Source organism: Sus scrofa, chromosome 12 (genome assembly GCF_054392235.1).
Source record: "Sus scrofa isolate SSC_HxYL_T2T_F1_AM1 chromosome 12, Sscrofa_HxYL_maternal_Yorkshire_Landrace_v2.0, whole genome shotgun sequence".
Taxonomy (NCBI): domain Eukaryota; kingdom Metazoa; phylum Chordata; class Mammalia; order Artiodactyla; family Suidae; genus Sus; species Sus scrofa.
Window position 1 is genome coordinate 66,030,782 of NC_139394.1, and position 18,906 is coordinate 66,049,687.

General features: G+C 61.4%; 1 protein-coding gene across 13 annotated transcripts in view; it reads left to right on the forward strand.

Annotated features, from left to right (window-relative positions):
* The first annotated feature begins 93 nt into the window (after nucleotides 1–93).
* Nucleotides 94–18,906, forward strand: part of TOM1L2 (target of myb1 like 2 membrane trafficking protein) — a 77,134-nt gene continuing 58,321 nt past the window's right edge. For all 13 annotated transcript variants that reach the window (XR_002337412.2, XR_014821976.1, XR_002337411.2 and 10 more), the window contains exon 1: nucleotides 94–225. Coding sequence is in view for 5 of the 13 variants with exons in the window: in XM_021068006.2 (XP_020923665.1) it covers nucleotides 174–225 (52 nt within the window). In the remaining 8 variants the exon portion in view is untranslated. The remainder of the gene's footprint in view (nucleotides 226–18,906) is intronic.

Here is an 18,906-nt window from a genome sequence, read left to right on the forward strand (position 1 = left end):
AGAGGGCAGGGCAGCCGTCGCCCAATAGTAACGTGGCGGGGTGGGGCTGGGACGGGCGCCGGCGTTCCGGAGGGTGGGGCGGGGGCAAGTGTCAGTCTGGCCGGGAGCGCGGCGGGGGACGCGGAGACCCGGCGGCTGACTCGCTCCGGCCCCTGCCGAGCCGTCCGCCCAAGATGGAGTTCCTCCTGGGGAACCCGTTCAGCACCCCGGTGGGGCAGTGCCTCGGTAAGGCCCCCACAGCGGCGCCCCGAGGCCTGGGCGAGGCTCCGCGCGTCCCTGCGCGGCAGGGCCCAGCACCCACCCCCCCCCGCGACAGCGCCGGCCGGGGTCGAGCAGCCCTCGGGGGAGCGGGAGGCCGGCGCGCTCTTGAGGACACGGTGGGGGGCAACCTGCCCCACCTCGGGAAAGGGGGCGGCCTGCTCGCGGGGCGCCCGCGGGGCCTGGCCGCCGACCCCCTGTGACCTTGTGCGAGTCACTGCCCGGTCCGGTCTGAAGTGCCCCGTCTGTCAGAGGCGGGAGCTGATGTCCCCTGTGCTCGTCCCTGCCCCCGGCTGTTGCTTCCGCGCGTTCTTACATTTGCCAACGCGGAAATCTTCGGGGACAGATAGAGGGGTGCTCGCCGGCCTGAGCCTGTGTGGGCGCCGGGATGACCAGCATCCCCGGGGGAGCGCCCGAGGTGTGGGTGAGGACCACCAGAGGGCCGGGGGCCAGTGGACTCTGCTTGCTGCAAAAAGCAACTTGCCTTTCCAGCCGAGGCTGGAGCTTAGGCCGAGTGCCCTCGGTCAAGAGTGTTGATTGGTTTCTTTGAAAACTGGATCCTGCTGGTTGGAGGAAGGTCTGGAACAACGTCTTTGGTGAGCAGGGACCTTTGGCGTCCTCGCCAGCCTGGCTGGGTCAGTGGTGACGTGGTTCTTTTCTGCCTACTTTTCAGCCTTGCCGGGGCCTGGGAAAGCCCTGAGGCATCTCGGGTGGGCCGGCGGGCGTTTGGGAGCCTTTCTCGTGTCCGTGGTGTGGGGGCTCCGACGTGGTGACGGACTGGGCGCTGGATGAGTCTCTTCTGGCCCGTGCCCACTGCTGCCCCTTCCTTCTTCCTCAGCTGCTCCCCCGCTGCATCCTGATTCCAGAAACTCATTTCTCAGTTGGGAAGCCAACTCCCGTCAGCTGTCGGAGGGACCCGTGGACTTGGGGGGAGCTTTTTCCCTTTTTCTGGCTCCTGTGCAGTAAGAAGCTCTGCACCTTTGAAGTGCCGAGGTCGTTGACGGGGTGTGTACGTTAAAGAGGATTTAAAACGTGCGGATATGAGGGGTGTGCAGGTGCAGAGAGCGTGAGGCTTCCCTCGGGAAGACCTGCGTTGGCGCCACGCCCAGTTCAGCCCCGGACCCCCAAATCCTGGGCACCCCGCTGAGCCTGGGTTTGCTCCAGAGGGAAGTGGAGGCAGGGTGCTGTGTATTCAGGGTGGTGCGGGTTTCGGTGAGATGATGGATGTGCCTGGAACACAGTCGAGGCTCAGTTCGTCGGAGCTGCCGCCGTTATTATCAGGATGACTCAGGCAGGCGAATCTTCTCTCTGGAGTGTGGGACAGCCAGCCCACCTCTGGACAGGCCCCCGGGTCTGCCGGCCCTCGAACGGGACCCTGGACCACGAAGGGAGCGGAGCCTCCTCCCTGCCAGTGAGCCACTTCCGTTCGGGTAGATGCCTAGAGGCCGCGAGGAGGCTCTGGGTATGTTTTGCGTTGTTGCGACTGAGTGTAGAATTGACTCTCGAGACGCGTCGTGTGGGTAGTGTTCCTTAAAAGCACGTGCCGGGGGCCGTTCGCAGGGCAGCGCAGAAGGGAAACAGCAGCCACGCCGGCATCGGGTAACAGCCGAATCCCCCAGCAGTTGTGCAGCTGCTCCGTGAAGTGGGTTTTATTGTCCTTCCCGCTTTAGGGATGGGGAAACTGAGGCTCAGCCAGCGAGCGGGACCCGGATTTCACAGCTGGGCTTGCTGGTGTCAGGGAGGGAACACAGATGCATGGGACAGTGATGACAGAAGGAAGGCCGCCTTAGCTGTGCTCAGGGGACAGAAGTGCTGCCAGGGGGTCCGGAGGAGTGGGCCCTGTGCCCTTGAGACTGAGGGCTGTTTGTGAGGGTGGGAACCGCCCAGGCAGAGAAGAGGCCCCTGCGCCTGGGGCAGGTTGGGGGTGTGTGGGCACCTCCCGGTGGAACAGAGGCAGCTGTGGGGTTTGGGCCCGGGATGAAGTCTGTCCTGGGTGGGCGGCTTTGAAGGCCACACAGCTGACTCCCATTTGAGCCTGTCTGGCCCTCGCGCTCCTCACTCAGCAGCCCTGGGCCGTGAACCTGAATAACCCATCAGGCCATCAGCCGGTGATCTGAGCCTGTGTTGGCTGCCAGGCTCCGCGATACAGGTATTACAGAGCTGCTCTGAGGGAGCTGGCAGTAGCTGTCCCAAGCCACCTAGGTGTCCCCAGCCACACGCATCAGACTCGAGGTCCGGGGTCGGTAGACCAGCGGTCACTCTGGCTTCCGCCCCCGCCTCACACCCACTTCCTGGGCGCTGTTTGACCTAACATGTGGGCTGCCCATCGCGAGCTGGCAGCTCAGCCCAGCGTGACGAGTCCCTGGGCCTTCCTGCACCCAGGCCGCCCGCTGTCCTGGAAGGGAGTCAGGCTCAGAGCGAGGACCGGCCACCTTATGAAGGGCTGACCAGTGCTCTGCGGCCAGATCCCCTTCTGGAACAGCTTTCAAAACAGTGCCACCCGTGTAGGGAGTCCCCCAGCCATGTCCACGGTGCCGGGGCTCGGCTCTCCTTGTGGTGGCTGGAAAATGGTTTCACCTCATCCTTTTCCAGGAGTGAAGTTTGGATTCATTGAGATGAAAGACCCATGAGTCGTTAGTGAGTTCTGACCAGAACCCCGGGGGCCACCTCTCGGCTGCGGAGCTGGGCCCAGGCCGGGTGGTGTGGGGCCTGAACTGCCCCCTGGAGCTCCCCACGCCTGTCACTGCCGCCTGCTGACTGGCCTGGCTCTTTGCTCCAAGGGCAGGTGGTTAATGTGTGGCCCCTCGGCTTGCTCCGGTGGGTCACCCCCTTTGCCGCAGTTCCCAGCCCTGTGAGACCGACAGGGAGAGAAGGCGAGGAACCTGTAATTATTAAGCGCCCTTGTATGCAGACTCTGTCCTCAGGACGTCTTCGAGCCCACACAACATTTAAGGAGGATCTGCGGACGATTCCTGCCCTGAGGTGCTTCAGAGAGGCTCCAAGAGGTTAAGAGGCCTTGCACGGTCAAGGCCAGGGTCAAGCCGAGAGTCCACTGCTGACCCGGGGCTCTTTCTGGGCTGCCGTGTTGCTTCCTGCTCTGCAGAGCCTGTGAGTCAGGGTCACGGGCATCCTGGAGAGCTGGCGGAGCAGACGGCGGGTAGGGTGCGGGCTGGGGCCTCTGCACGTCTGGCACAGCCCAAGGCTGCTGCTGCTGCTGGTCCAGACACCACCCGGTGAGAACGAATGCTCCAGATGAGAAGTTCTGCTTCTTGAATCTCTTCTTAGCAGGTCCCATCGTGGCTCAGCAGGTTATGCTCCCAACTAGTGTCCATGAGGATGTGGGTTCGATCCCTGCCCTCGCTCCGTGGGTTGAGGATCCAGTTGCCGTGGCTGTGGTGTAGGTTGCAGGTGTGGCTCAGATCTGGCGTTGCGGTGAGCTGTGGGTAGGCCAGCCGCTGTAGCTCCATTCAGCCCCTAGCCCGGGAGCGTCCACATGCTGCAGGTGCGGCCCTACAAAGACAACAAAAAATCTCCTTAATCTCTCCGCCAACTTTCAGTGTGCGTTTCTCATGGCGGATTATCCGTGAGACTATTCAGAAGTCATTTATCCCCTCAGTGGCTCTGTGCGGCCTCTCGGAGAGACCAAGCTAAACACTCGCCAGAGGTTCTCTCTGGTGGGAGTGCAGGGAGCGGAGACAGGTGCCTGAAGCAGCGAGGTCGGAAATGCTGGCACAGACTCGACAGATACATGGAGTGACGAGGCGGACGACGGAGGGGTTACCTCCAGCAGCAGTAGCAGTGGTTACCAGGCTTTGCCTTCTGAAAGCTCGGCGCTGTGTCGTTCTGCGCCAGCGGCGGAGGTCGTGTTTCTGGGTCTCGCAGTCCTTGATTCCGGCAGCGCTGTGAGCGGGTACTGGGGGTCCTGCCAGCGTCTCCACTTTGCAGAGCAGGACCTTAAGGTACTGAGAGGGTCCCAGAACTGGGAGTTCCCATTGTGGCACAGTGGTTAATGAAGCCAACTAGGAACCATGAGGTTGCAGGTTCGATCCCTGGCCTTGCTCAGTAGGTGAAGGATCCGGCGTTGCCATGAGCTGTGGTGTAGGTCACAGAGGCATCTCGGATCTGGCATTGCTGTGGCTGTGGTGTAGGCTGGCGGCTATGGCTCCAATTAATATATATATATTTTTTTGACTTTCTGACTTTTTGCCTTTTTGCCTTTTCTAGGGCCACACCCGCAGCATATGGAGGTTCCCAGGCTAGGGGTTGAATCGGAGCTGTAGCCACCGGCCTACACCACGGCCACAGCAACGCGGGATCCAAGCCAAGTCTGCAACCTACACCACAGCTCATGGAAACGCAGGATCCTTCACCCGCTGAGCAAGGCCAGGAATCAGACCCACAACCTCATGGTTCCTAGTCAGATTCGTTAAGCACTGCACCACAACGGGAACTCCTACAGCTCCAATTAGACCCCTAGCCCAGGAACCTCCATGTGCCATGGGTGCAGCCCTAGAAAAGACAAAAAAAAAAAAAAAAAAAGAAACAAAAAGAAAAAGAGGGGCCTAGAACTAGCAGTGAAGGAGCCGGACTTGGGACCCAGCGGGCAGAGGGTGAGGAGGAGCTCCTGGGGGCAGCAGGGCCGTGAGGACAGGTGGGCTTTGCTGGAGGTGAATGAGGAGGCCTGGCCGGCTCCCTGGGCAGAGAGAGCAGCGACGGAGGAGGGTGACAGTGGCTGGGGCCGTGGGAGCCCAGGTGGACAGGTGTCAGGCCTGATGGGCAGGGCTTCAAATGCTGGCCGAGGGCTCTGGACTCTCTCCTTGGTGGCACTGGGAGCCGTGAGAGGCGTCTCGGGAGGGGAGTGGCATGGCTGTCCTTACAGAGGCAGGTCCCAAAAGGCTCTTCTCTCTCACCATCAAAGCCCCCTCCGTGCCGAACGGGGGTCCCCGAGGCGCAGGGAAGGGCTTTCCTGGGGAGCCCCCAGCAGAGATGATCCTTAATCCACTGAGCGAGGCCAGGGATCGAACCCATGTCCTCATGGATCCTAGTCGGGTTTGTTAACCGCTGCGCCGTGACGGGAAGCCCTGTTTCTGATATTTTGAGGCAGAGCCAGAACTGCCGTGCTGTTCTCCCCAGGGGCTGGGCCATCTCACCTTCTCACTAGTGGGGGTCTCCGCATTCCCGCCCAGACCTGTCATTTGTTTGTCACAGTGGCCGTCCTAGTGAGCGTGGCGTGATACTCGCTGTCGTGTGGTTGTGTCTCTTCACATCCTTTGCACATTTTCCATCGGGATGTTTCATGGTTGTTGAGCGTTAGTTCTGTCTCCGCTGGGGGTGCCTCCCGGGTAGATCATCAGGTTTGCTGCCATTCTCCGCCCGGGTCCTGCCTCTTCAGTGTTGGTCGGGTCCTTTGATGCAGCTGGTGGGTCTGATCTACTTTTGTCGCCTGTGCCTTTGGGGTCCTGCCCTTATTCTCAGTTCTAACACATGCCCTAAAGACGAGAAGGGTGATGCCAGCGGTGCCAGGTCAGCCTGACTCGTCTCTAGGGGCCAGTTAAGTGCGTTTCCTCCCAGGCCCCCGCAGCCCCGCGAGGCAGGCGTTGTCACCCACGATTGACAGAGCAGGAAACAGAGGCTTCTCAGGCTGGTCTCCAGGCAGAGCGGGGACTTGAACCGGTCTGAGGGGTGAGAACTCAGTACTGATCCATGGAACTGAGAGAATGAACTGGCGGCTGGTGGCCGGTTTGGCTCTCAAGCTCAGGGCTGCCGCAGCATTAGCCGCCCTTCCTGTCATCCCAGGTTTTGAAGCGTTTGGGGAGAGGCTGTGTTTTCTGACTGCGCACGGAAGCGCCTCTCGCTCCAGGCGGCCCCGGGCTCCCTTGCGGTCTGGACGTGCCTGGGTCTGCGGCGCTGGAGGAGGCAGGGCCGTGAACACGCTCCGAGGTCTCCGAGGGCCGGTTCGCCTTCCAGACGTTACTGGCTCCTGTTTTAATCTTTAACGAGGCACGGCAGCAACTCCTGTATTGGTTTAAATTGGGGCGTGCCGGGGAGCCACTGATCCCATCTCGGGAGCTGGGCCGCGAGCCTGGCAGAGCTGGGGACAGGGACAGGCCGTGGGACAGGGCACTGTCGAGTTCTTTGCTGCTCCTCAAAGGAGAGACACACAGCTCTGCTCGTCCTCGTCCATCAAGGTGGGAAGTGTGGCCTGGGGGGTGATGCTGCCTGGTGGCTTCTGGGGGCGGGGGGCGGTGTCCCCACACGTTAACTCTGCAAACTCTGAAAGCAGGAGTCACCAGCTTCTGGTGGGGGGGCCTTCTCCGCCGTCGGTCCACCCTCAGTGACAGACGAGGCCCCGAGCCCAGAGAGGTCAGGTCGGTGCGGCTTTTACCCCAACAGTGCTTCGGACACCAAGTGTGTGGGTGTTTCTGGCCACCAGCCGATTGTGACACCAAGCTGTGTCCTGCCTTTCGGTTCCGGTTCACTCTGACCTGCTACCCAGGTCTCCGCAGAGCCCACAGGGGAGGGCTCGGACCATGATGCGGTCAGACCCCCACTGCAGACCCCAGGACCTCCGGCCACCTGCTTAATCGGGGGCTCCCTTGAGCCCGCCTCAGGTTCGGGACGTCACCAGACCCAGGCAGAAGCTCCCGTGCCGTCTACGGGCTCTCAGTGTCCAGCCCCACGTTGAGCCGCCCGTGGCCCGGCCCCGTGCCCACCGGGCACACGTGGCTCGGAGGCCCTGGGGGTTTTATGAGCACGGGCTGGGAACCGTCTGACTGCATCGTGGTGGGCACCTTGCCGGGGTCCCACAGTGAGTCCTGGTGAAACTTTCTGCTTACCTGGGGTCCTGCCAGTCACGAGGCGCTTGTGTCGCAGGGGCTGAGGGAGGCTGAGGGGGGCTGCCGTGCCATGAAGATAAATGCTTTTTGTCTTTGGGTCTTTTTTTGTTTGTTTGTTTGCCTTTTCTTGGGCCGCTCCCATGGCATGTGGAGGTTCCCAGGCTAGGGGTCGAATCGGAGCTGTAGCTGCCGGCCTACACCACAGCCACAGCAATGCGGGATCCAAGCCGCGTCTGCGACCCACACCACAGCTCACAGCAACACCAGATCCTTAACCCACTGAGCGAGGCCAGGGATCGGACTTGCCACCTCATGGATGCTAGTCGGATTTGTTTCTGCTGAGCCACGACAGGAACTCCCGATAAATGCTTTTTATTGTTTGAAAGCAAATCACAATTAGTCCAATCACACTGGGCGGTTTAGCTCCAGGTTGGGTGGTTGGTAAAGTCCATTGGCAAACCTGCCTTTGGTTGGCCGTCTGTTTCACCTGCATTTTCTGGCTTCCGTCCGGAGCAGCACAGCTGCTCCCAGGCAGGACTCCCGAGGCCCGGGGCTGGCTCCGCGTTGCTGCCGATGTGCTCTGTGGCTCTGGGGAGGTCCTGGGACCAGCGTGGTTGGAACCCAGCGTCTCAAGGCCACTTCCACACCTAAAGCTAAAGGCTGGCTTCAGAGTGGCTTTCAGTTTTTCTTTAGATCTTGAGCTCCGTAATTCACCCTCAAGAGCACTGAACAACTTCCTGCAAACGTTTGAAACATTTTTGGTGAAATAGACGTAGCACGAAGCCCACCATCGTCACCGCGTTTAAGTGAGCAGTTCAGTGGCACTAAGAACATTCGTGTCGGAGTTCCCGGCGTGGCGCAGTGGTTAATGGCTCCGACTAGGAACCACGAGCTTGCGGGTTCCATCCCTGGCCTCGCTCGGTGGGTTAAGGATCCCGCGTTGCTGGGGCCCTGGTGTAGGCCGGCAGCTACAGCTCCGATTCCACCCCTAGCCTGGGAACCTCCATATGCTGCGGGTGTGGCCCAAGAAATGGCAAAAAAAAAAAGAAAAAAGAAAAAAAAATTCATGTTGTTGTGGGTCCATCCATGGCCTCTGCCTCCAGAAGGCTCTTCCTCCCGTAAAACCCAGAGGCTGTCCCGTGAAACGGTAACTACCCCCCCAGCCCCCAGCAACCGCGCTCCTGCTTTCTGTCTATGAATTTGTGTCTCCGTGGACCTTGTGTTAGTGGAAACGTACAGCACTTGTCTTTTGTGACTGGCGAGTTCACGTAGTAACCCTGCCTTTAAGATGCACCTCTGACGGAGCCTGTGTCAGAATCGCCTTCCTTTTTCAGGCTGAATAGTGCTCCACTGTCCGCGTAAACCGGGTTTTGTTTAGTCCATCCATCCGCCCAGCTTTGGACAGCTGAGCTGCTTCCACCTCTTGGCTTCTGTGAATAAGGCTGCTGTGGGGAGTTCCCACCGTGGCGCAGCAGGTGAAGGTCTGGCGTTGTCTCTGTGGTGACGTGGAGCCAACCCCTGGCCTGATCCACAGCCCGACACAGTGGGTTAAGGATCTGGTGTTGCTGCAGCTGCAGTGTAGGTCAGAGCTGCAGCTCAGGTTTCATCCCTGTCCCGGGAACTTCCATGTGCCGCAGGTGTGGCCAAAAAAAAGCCCGCGGTGGACATGGATGTACAGGTTGCTCTTTGAGGCCCTGCTTTCCAAGTGAAATTGTTGCATCACATGGTCATGTGCAGGTCTATCTTTTTTTTTTTTTTTCCCTTTTTTAGGGCCGTACGTGCGGCCTATAGACATTCCAGGCTAGGGGTCTAATCAGAGCTGTAGCCGCTGGCCTACGCCAGAGCCACAGCAACGCAGGATCCGGGCTGCCTCTGCAACCTACACCCCAGCTCACGGCAATGCCGGACCCTTAACCCACGGTGTGACGCCAGGGCTCGAACCCGTGTCCTCATGGATGCTGGTCAGGTTCATTTCCGCTGCGCCGCTACGGGGACGCCTGTGGTTCCATTTTTAATGTGTTTAGGCACCTCCGTACGTGGTGGCTGCTCCGTTTTCCCTTCCCTCCGACAGGGCTCAGGGGCCCCGTTTCTCCACATCCTCACAGCCCGTGTCATCGTCTGGGTTTTGGTAGCAGCATCATCCCATGTGTGAGGTGGCTGCGCACTTCTGGGGGCGTGTTACGCAGCCCCGTGGATTCCGGGTTGTTCGGACCCTCGGGGCAGGACGCGTGGGGAAGGAGGGCAGCGCCCGAGCTCAGCGTGTGTCTTCCTTGCTGGGTGGGTGTCGTAGTTGCTCAGCTGCTTTCCTGGAGGGGCGGCGGCGGATTAGGGCAGCCATAGAAGAGGGGGCTTGCGGGTAACCGGATGAGTGACAGTAGAACCACAGCCCTGAGTTGGGTGGGTAGCCCCATCCTGGCCCTGTCGTGGGGACACGGGCTGGCAGGGGGCCCACCCTGCTTGGTGCCGGGCTGTTGCACAGATCGGGGGGCGGGGGGGGGGGGAACGGTCTGTTGGTGCCGGGGTCACGTCCTGAGACGGGGGGTGGGGGGCAGCCCCGAAAGCTCAGCGGAGAGCAGAGGGGGTTCCTGAGAGGCGCCCCTGGACTGGTTTTGAAGGACGAGTGGGAGCTGGCAGGAGGAGAGCGGGAGTTGGCGGGGACCAGCCTTGCGGCTTGAACTCCATCAAGTGTGAGAGCTGGTTCGAGAGAGCATCCAAGGGGTGTTCAGTTTCGGACCGCGACAGGCTGGGCCAGGAGGGTCTCGGAGCCCCCCCAGGACGGGGCGGAGCGGGAGGGGCCGAGCCCCCAGTCGGGCCCTCCTCCGCCCCGGCCCCCTTCTCTGGGGTCTTTTGCGCCACCGGTTTGTTTGCCTTTCGACGGAGTAGTGTTGGCGCGTGTCCTCCTTCTCGTGTGAAATCAGACACTCAGAAGGGTATAAAGTGAAAGCCGCCCCATCCACAGCCTCGTTTGAGCCGCCGGACGGCACCGACGGCAGTCCGGCTTGTCTGAAAGCGGGAGCCCCCGTCAGCTGCTGAGTGTGGCTCTCACTGCGACACTTCTTTCGTGTCCCGGGGTCCGGCTGCAGGTGTCGGTTCCAGCCGCCGCCCGGTGGGGTGCTGCCTGGGGCCGTTCTCCTCTGGGGAGCGGAGGGCTTTATCTCAAAAACGGTGCCGTCGCAGCGCGGGCTGGTGCCTGCACCCCTTTCTGTGGTTCAAGTCCCCGAGGTCAGGCTGGGAGTGGTTGAAACGGATACGGATGCCAGGCGCCCTGCAAAAGGGCGCTCCTCGCGGGCCTCTGCCCAGCGGCGCCCAGAGCACGTGCTCCCTCCACCCGGCCGGGCCTTTGCGGCGGGAGAGGGCGCTGGGCCATCGGGGTCCTCGCTCCCTAACGGAGACCGTCTCGGAGCCTCGGAGCCCAGGCCCTGGCCTGCAGTTTCCGAGGGGTCACCGTCGCCGTCCAGCCTGGGGACCCCCCTTCATGACCTGCCTTGTCCCTGAGGCCGGGTGCTATTACTTATAGAACATTGTCTTTATACGGACTGACCTCTCCTTGCACAAGTGAGCCTTATAGGACCTGTGTCACCTCTTCCCAGGGCGGGTGTGGCAGAGCGGGCTGCCGGCTAGGAGGGCCCGGCTCCCAGCGGCGCTTCCCGCCTCCCCGGGTCTGCAGGCGGGAGGGCACCATGCAGGGGCCCCCAGGCTGCCACGTGCCCCTGCCCTCAGCCCGGAGGCTCACTCCACAGTCAGAGCCATGCCGGCATGGACACGTGAGCAGCGTTCCCCGGGAGTGGTTGGGGCACCCGGGGCGAGGACAGTGGTGGCTCTGGGCAGAGGAGGTGTCTGAGTGAGGTGGCCTTGAAGCCGCGCCTCTCGGGCGGGGCAGGCGAGGGCAGAAACAGAGGCCCTGAGGCGGGCGGTGCCCAGCAGCTGGGGGCCTCCCTGGGGAGTGGGCCACGGACCCCAGCAGAATGGGCTGCAGGGAATGGGGGCAGTCGCACTGATTCGGGCTGTGGGGTCTCCAGCCTCTGCCCCTGTTCAGCTGCTGCAACGCTGCAGACGCCCGGCCACGATCTTGGGACGGAGCAGGATCCAGAGTCCAGGGAGAAGACTCTTGTTTGCATTTCCTTGCATTTATTTTCATTATTATTTGTAGTAGTAGTAGGGGTATTTGTCTTTTTGCCATCTCTAGGGCTGCTCCTGCGGCATATGGAGGTTCCCAGGCTACGGGTCTAATCGGAGCTGTAGCCACCGGTCCACGCCAGAGCCACAGCAACGCGGGATCCAAGCCGAGTCTGCAACCCGCACCACAGCTCATGGCAGCGCCGGATCCTCAACCCACTGAACGAGGCCAGGGATCGAACTCGTAACCTCAGTTCCTAGTCAGATTCGTTAACTACTGCGCCACGACGGGAACTCATTATTATTATTATTATTATTGGTCTTTTTAAGGCCATACTCACAGCACATGGAGGTTCCCAGGCTAAGAGTTGAATCAGAGCTGTAGCTGCCAGCCTACACCACAGCCACAGCCACTCCAGATCCGATCCGCGTCTGCAGCCTACACCACAGCTCACAGCAACACTGAATCCTTAACCCACTGAGCGAGGCCAGGGATCGAACCTGTGTCCTCCTGGATGCTAGTCAGGTTTGTTACTGCTGAGCCGTGACAGGAACTCCCTGTTTGTATTACTTTGGATTAATGCCAGGTGAAATTTGCATGGGGGAGGGGTGCTTTGTGTCGCTGGTTCCATGACTCCCCCAAGAGCCCCTGGGGGCGCTCCCTGTGGGCTGGCTGGAGAGCCCCCTTCCAAGGTGGGGGCTGGGGGCGTCCATCCTGGTGTCCAGTGCCCACACTACTGGTCTCAGTGGGAGGCGAGGCCTGGAGTGTGGTTCTGAGGGTCCTGGAATGAGCCAGGACGCTCTGGCCCTGGTTGTGACGGCCACGCGCCGCTTAGGCTTGTTTACAGCTGAAAAGAAGAGCCTGGAATGGACAGTGGGGGCAGAGTGCTCAACTCGGTACCTGTTCTGTCCTCCCTCAAAAAAGTTTCTGAAATCGCACTTCCCGTTGTGACTCAGTGGTTAGCAAACCCGACTCGCATCCGTGAGGACTTGGGTTCGATCCCTGGCCTCGCTCCGTGGGTTAAGGATCCGGTGTTGCAGGGAACTGTGGTGAAGGTCGCAGACACGGCTCAGATCTGGCGTTGCTGTGGTGTAGGCCAGTGGCTGCTGTTCCAATTCGACCCCTAGCCTGGGAACTTCCACATGCTGCAGGTGTGGCCCTAAAAAAGAGAAAAAAATTAAATAAAAAGGATAAATTAAAACATGTATGCTTTCTGGAAAGAACAAAAATTTTGAAACCAGGAGTTCCTGTCATGGCACAGAAGAAACGAATCCAACTAGGAACCATGAAGATGCTGGTTCGAACCCTGGCCTCACTTAGTGGGTTAAGGATCTGGCGTTGCCATGAGCTGTGGTGTAGGTCTCAGACCTGGCTTGGATCTGGCGTTGCTATGGCTGTGGTGGAGGCCAGCTGCTGTAGCTTCTATTCGACCCCTCGCCTGGGAACTTCCATACGCTGCAGGTGTGGCCCTGAAAAAGCAAAAAAAAAAAAAAAAAAAAAAAAAAAACCCCACAAAAAACCTCTGAAACCAGACAAACCTGTTTGAGCCTCAGCTTCCTCATCTGTAAAAAGGGGCTGGTAGTCCTACTTTCTAGTGTGTGTCGGGGCATCCCTGGTGGTGCAGTGGGTGAAATATCTGGTGGTGTCACTACAGCGGCCCAGGTCACTGCCTTGGCACAGGGTCAGTGCCTGGCTCAGGAACTTCCGCTTGCTGGGGGTACAGCCCCCCAAATAATAAACAGATAAATAAAGTCAATGTTGGAGCAGGAAACGAGCTATTTCACAGTCAGTCCCACAGGCCGGGTGCCTTCAAACAGCGTTTACCTTCGGGCGGTCCCGGAGGCTGGCCGTCCAAGGTCAAGGGTCGGCAGGGTCGGTTCCTCCTGGGGCCTCTCCTTGGCCTGCAGTGTCCTCTGTGTGTCCACATCGCCCCTTCGAACACCGGGCGGTCTGCACTGGGGCTACCTCGCCAAGAGTCTGTCCCCAGATAGCGTCCCCGTCGGCCTAGCACACCCTTGAGTCCCCACCATTTGCCAGGCGGAGCTCAGCGGATGCCCGCCTTCCCGTTTAACTCTGCCTCTCGAGGGCGCCCTTGGGCGGGTCGTCCGCCGTGGGCGTGGTTGTCCTGGGGGCTGGAGGTGCTGCGCCGTGTCCTCGTGGCCCCCAGGCCCTCCCTGTTACCGTCAGGCCCATGACAGGCTCCGCCCTGGAGGACACAGGCCTCCCGCAGCTCGGAGCCCGGTCCCAGCGACGGGTCAGTGCGGCGTGCTTGCTCCACGACGTGGCGAAGGGCCGCGGTTCCAATGTCTGAGAACGCAGGTGGCAAGGCGGCCTGACCAAGCGCCAGGGAGGAGGGCGGACGGGGAGAAGCCGGCGCCCTGTGAACGAGGCCAGGCACGAGTGCCCGCGGTGGCCCCTCAGGCCGAGCGGGTGCAGGGGAAGCGGGTGGTGGGCCAGCGGGAAGCAGGTTTTTTCGGGGAAGGGTTGTGGGGTCAGACGGCGGTGACGGTACCCGAGCCCCCCGAGCCGTCCGCTTCCAAAGGGTGAATTCTGCGGGATGTTTGTTCTGCCGCAGGGAACTGGGCACGCGGGTCGGGGCGGCGCGCCTCCGTGAGCAGGGTCCCTTCTCGCCTCCGTCCTCCTCCGAGTTGCCCGCATTGCTGTTTTCAGGCGGGAAGCCCCGGAGGCCTCCGTTTCAGGAAGATTATTCGGGATCTCGTTTTGTGTGGCGCTGAATTAGAGCAGGCGGAGAAAATCTCCACGGGCTGTGAAGGGGTCGCTTTTGCTCCTGAACCAACGTTAAGATTTACAGGCCGGGCAGTTCCCGTCGTGGCGCAGCAGAAACGACTCCGACTAGGAACTATGAGGTTGCGGGTTCGATCCCTGGCCTCGCTCCGGGGGTTGCAGATCCGGCGTTGCCGTGAGCTGTGGTGTAGGTGGCAGACGTGGCTTGGATCCTGCGTTGCTGCGGCTCTGGTGTAGGCTGGCAGCTACAGCTCCGATTGGACCCCTAGCCTGGGAACCACCATGTGCTGCGGCCCTAAAAAGGAAAAAAAAAAAAAATGTACAGGCCAGAAACAGAGGCAATGGGGAGGTGATGAAGCTTCTAAGGAGTCTGCTGCGCCGCGGCGCGGGCTCCTGCGAGCTGGCTTGTCCCCGCTGCAGCGCAGACCGTGGTTTGTGGCAGAAGCAGGGCTTTGTTGTCTGACGGACGGGGTCCGAACGCGCCCCACGCGTGTGTTCATTCCCGGCTTGACACTGTTTCGTGCCCCACGCCAGGCGATGTCTGAGCCGTATGTGTTTTTCATGCATGTTAAATAATTCCCCTCGGAGCGTGCGTGTGCCGCACCGGTGCCAGCCGCCTCGTCCCCAGCTCCACGCTTGCCACCCCGTTTTTCACGGCGTTCATCCCGTGGGCACGGTTTCTTGGCCGATGACATCAAGCTGCCTCCACGGGGAGCCGAAGCCTGGCACTAACTACCCTTTTCTGCTTCGGATCCACCCTTTGGTATCTGCAAAGGTCAGACCAGCTCTTCTGGCGTCCACGGCCCTGACTCACAGGGCTCGTCCGTCGGCGTGGGCCCCGCGGGGGCGGGAGCGCAGGGCTGGGCGCACAGGAGCAGCGGCCCCGGGAGGCGGGGGCAGGTGGCCACTCTGCTTGCCGGCGTCTCCCGCCGGGATCTGGTTCTCCGTTACACCTTGTCTCTGGAATCGGATCCGGGCGCCCGTGCCCTTGGCCCGAGAGGCCGCGTCCCGCCTGTCTGTGCCCGGCGTTCGCCCCTCGTGGGGGGCATCGGTTCTCTTCTAAGTCAATAACAATCCTTGCGTCGGCGCCTAGGTTTTCGGGGAGAAGCAGGTGCTGTGCGTTGGGAGAATAATGAGCCGGCGTCTCTCCCCACCAGGAGCAGATGGTCTGCGCCGGTTTATTCTGTGACCTTTCTCTGCTTCTAAGACACCACGTCTCTGGTCCCTCGGATCATAAATATTCTTTAGGTTGCAGGCACGGAGGTAAGGGGGCGTCAAGCTGTCGCTGTCACTCTCCGTTTGTGTGGAACCTTTGGAAGGAAGCCGGTACAGCGTTCCTAGGTGTTCCGTGAGCCTGCTGTGGCCGCGGCTTTAGAGACGCGTGAAGGGCACCACAGCCAGGCCGCCTGCCCAGGTCCTGCTGTCGCCGCCGGTCCGTGGCTGGCTGGCACGGCGGTGGCGGGCGCCCGCGCGCCCAGGGGCCTGTCTTTAAAGTGATGATGGCCGCCTCGTACGGGCCACCCGTCGTGTTGATGGGGAGCTGACGGCGGGGGCCGTGCCCTGGCCTGGAGCCCAGTCCCCACGGGATGCAGGCCAGAGAGGAGAGCCGTGGGGTGTCCTGATAACGGGGCTCCACTGTGCCGGGCAGAGCGAGGAGGTGCCCGAGCGGGTCTCCTGTGGGACTTTGCGGGGGGCAGGGCGGGCTGGGAAGTAAGGACGCAATTCTGGGGTCTGCGGCGGGGACCACGTGGCCAGGCTTCTCTTTGGGGAAGAGCGTCCTGGGTGGCGTGGCAGGTGGGCCGTGGAAGTGACACCCCTGCCCCCCTCCTTCCTTTCTCCTTCCTCCGGCCCTTCCCGGCCCCCAGAGCCTCTCCACAGCCCAGTCCTGCCTCCCTCCCCAGCCTGCCCGGGCCTCCCGCAGCCCGGCTGCCGCCATGCGGCCCTCAGTGCAGAGCCCCTTGCTGCCCAGCTTCCCAGGGCGGGCGATGCCAGTCCCCCGGGGGCTGCACCCGGGGTGGGAGGGGTGCGGAGGGTGCTTTTGAGCGATTGTTACAGCGGATGCAGGGACTCAGACATGCCAGGAGAGCACCCCTCAGCTTGAGGCCCTCCCCTGCCTTCGGTCCTCCGGGAGGTGAGGCGCTGAGGCTGTTTTGTTTTCACTCTTCACGGTGGAGAGTTGCAGACACAGAAGTAGAGGGAGTAGTATAATGCGCTTCCACCTTCCCCGACAGCTCGGGCGGGTCTCAGCACTCGGCACCGGCCCGTCCAGCCCTGCTGCACGGAATCGCCCTGGCCTCATCGCTTTGGCAGATTCCGGCCCCGGGCAGTCTGAGTGCTTGTCTCTGAGAGCCAAGGGCTTTTGTTGAGCTGCGGCAGCCCGGGCCCCTGAGCCCCACCTCTGCACCTGTGCAGGGCACGAGGGCCTCAGCCCAGGGCTGCTGTGAGCAGGGCTTGCGGGGCCTTTGCCAGAATCCCGGCTGCTGCCTTTTCTTTATGGCCTGCCATGCACCGGGCACTGTAATGGCACCAAGAGCCCAGCTGGGCGGACCCAGGCTCCCCCTCGGCCCCCACTCAGTACTCTTTGGGTCAGTGACTTGGCCGGGCCTCAGTGTTCGGGGGCAGTAATTGCTCCCTTGTAGGGGGTTTAAAGTTTGAGTGAGACAGTGCGTGTGCCTGTAGGCTCAGTACATGGTAGCTGTTATCCTAAACCACCTCTCAATATTTATACTATTGCTGATTCTCGTGGCGTCCTGCAGAGCTTTAGCTGCTAGTCTCATTTTACAAATGAAACAACGGACTTAAAACTGAGATGAGGCGTTCCCATCATGGTGCAGCGGAAACAAATCTGACTGGGATCTGTGAGGTTGCAGGTTCGATCCCTGGCCTTGCTCAGTGGGTTAAGGATCCAGCGTTGCCATGAGCTGTGGTGTAGGTCACAGATGTGGCTCGGATCCCGCGTTGCTGTGGCTCTGGCGTAGGCCGGTAGCTACAGGTCCGATTCGACCCCGAGCCTGGGAACCTCCATAGGCCCCGGGTGTGGCCCTAAAAAGCAACAAACAAACAAACAAAAACCCAAGATGAAATAATGCGCCTGACTCTTGGGAAGACACGTCGCAAAGCCGGGGCCTGAGCCCGGGTCCGACCCCACCCCACGGCCCCCACCCTCCCAAGGCTCCCGCCACTGAGCCGTGCTCTGTGGCCTCGAGAAAAGAACACGCTGGTCCTGGGTCGGCCGACTGAGGTCACGAGGTCCTACCTCTGCCTGATGTTCCAGCCAGGGCCGCCTCCCGGAGGCCGATGGCCCTGGGCGGGTCCCCCGCCTTCTCCGCGCTTCTCCCGTGCTCCGTCCTGGCCAGCCCGGCGAGACGGGCAGCCCGCGGGCAGCTCATGTACACACCTCAGTCCGCCAGCCCGCTTGTGTTGACTGCAGTGGAAGGAAGCGGATTCTAAGACACGGCGAGGGTCACGCTCGCCTGCGGCCGTCTGCTGTGCGGGGCGCACAGCCTGGTTGATCCACTGCCGGGAACAGCCCGTGAGACGTTAGTGTGGCAGAGCCAGAAATCACACCCAGCCCGGCCTGGCCCGTCAGTCCACGCTGCCTCGGGCCGGGCCTGGTGAGCTGTGGCAGGTCAGCCACTGGCCCGGAGCCCTCTTCTGAAAGGTCTGTCCAGCTCCAGCTTCTTGGGGGTGGGCATCACCACACCAGGACCCAGCTTCCTGTTTGGCTCTTCACACCTGCTCAGGTCGCTTCTCTGTCCCCAGCTTCGTGAACGAGGGAGCCAAGCAGGTGAGCACTTGTCTGTGGCCGTCGGAGGGCAGAGCAGAGACTCCAAGGGCATGGCCAGCCCTCTGCCCGCGCCTCCTCCGAGGCCTCTGACCCTCTGTCGGGGAGCTGCAGAGTTGCCAGGGGCCCGTGGCTCCTCTCTGGGTGCTCAGCCCGCCGCGGGGGAGACGTGCGGGTGAGCAAAGCCGGAAGGCCTTTTCCTGCGCGGTGGGCGCCTCTGTGAGTGCGCGCATGTTCTGGGTGTCACGTCTGGGCAGCTGTCTGCAGCCGTGTCGTTTCCCGGTAAGACCCCAGAGCAGATTCTGGGGGAAGGTGGAGCGTCCGGGGGTATCGACCTGACAGGTGCGTGACCTGCCGGCTGTGCGAGGCCCGTCCTTTGCGCAGGAGCGCAGGCCCCGTCACCTCCTTGCTGAACCGCAGCCTGGCTGTCTGGAGATCCAGCCAAGCAAACAATTTACGACGCTGACCCACGCGCTTAACCAGCCCAGGCTTTGGGCTGTGATCCAGAACCCTTATTGTGGGAAGCGGAGTTAAAATTGTTCCCTCCGAAACCCTGCGGCTGTTGATGGGAGCGAGTGAGGTCGCCCCAAGGACGGCTGTGGAGCCCAGGCTCTAATTAGGAGAAGGATTTGTTCTGACCTTCACGTGACTGGCATCTGGGAGGCCCTCGAGGGTTTCCTTCCTGGCTTTTTTCAGCCTTCGCCCCCGTCTCCACTCAGGGTCAGAGCCCGTTTCTTCCCTGACACCCCCTCCCACACCCCTCGGCAGACCGGCCCCTGCCTGCGTGAGCTCGGGCTGCCCCTGGGCCCAGGATGCTCTTGGGTCTGGGCTGCTCCTGGGCTCAGGGCTACTTCTGGACCCGCGGCTGCTCCTGGGCCCGGGCTCTATGCATTTTTTGCCCAGTGTTGGGTAAAGCAGCCTTGTCGGGGGTACTTCGGCTGCAGGCCAGGCGCTGCTCAGAGCGCTCGATGTGTAAAGTGTGGCTCAGCTCCGTGCTGGCCGCAGGAAGCCGAATTCTTAGCATCCCCGTTTGACAGGTGAGGAGGCTGAGGCATGGAGATGACGCTTCTGGTTAACGAAGCGCCTCTGCGGAGCCCCGCACAAAATTCCTCCTCGCCTAACGGTCTGGATGTTGATCAGCTGTGCCCTGTTTTAACTTTTCTCTG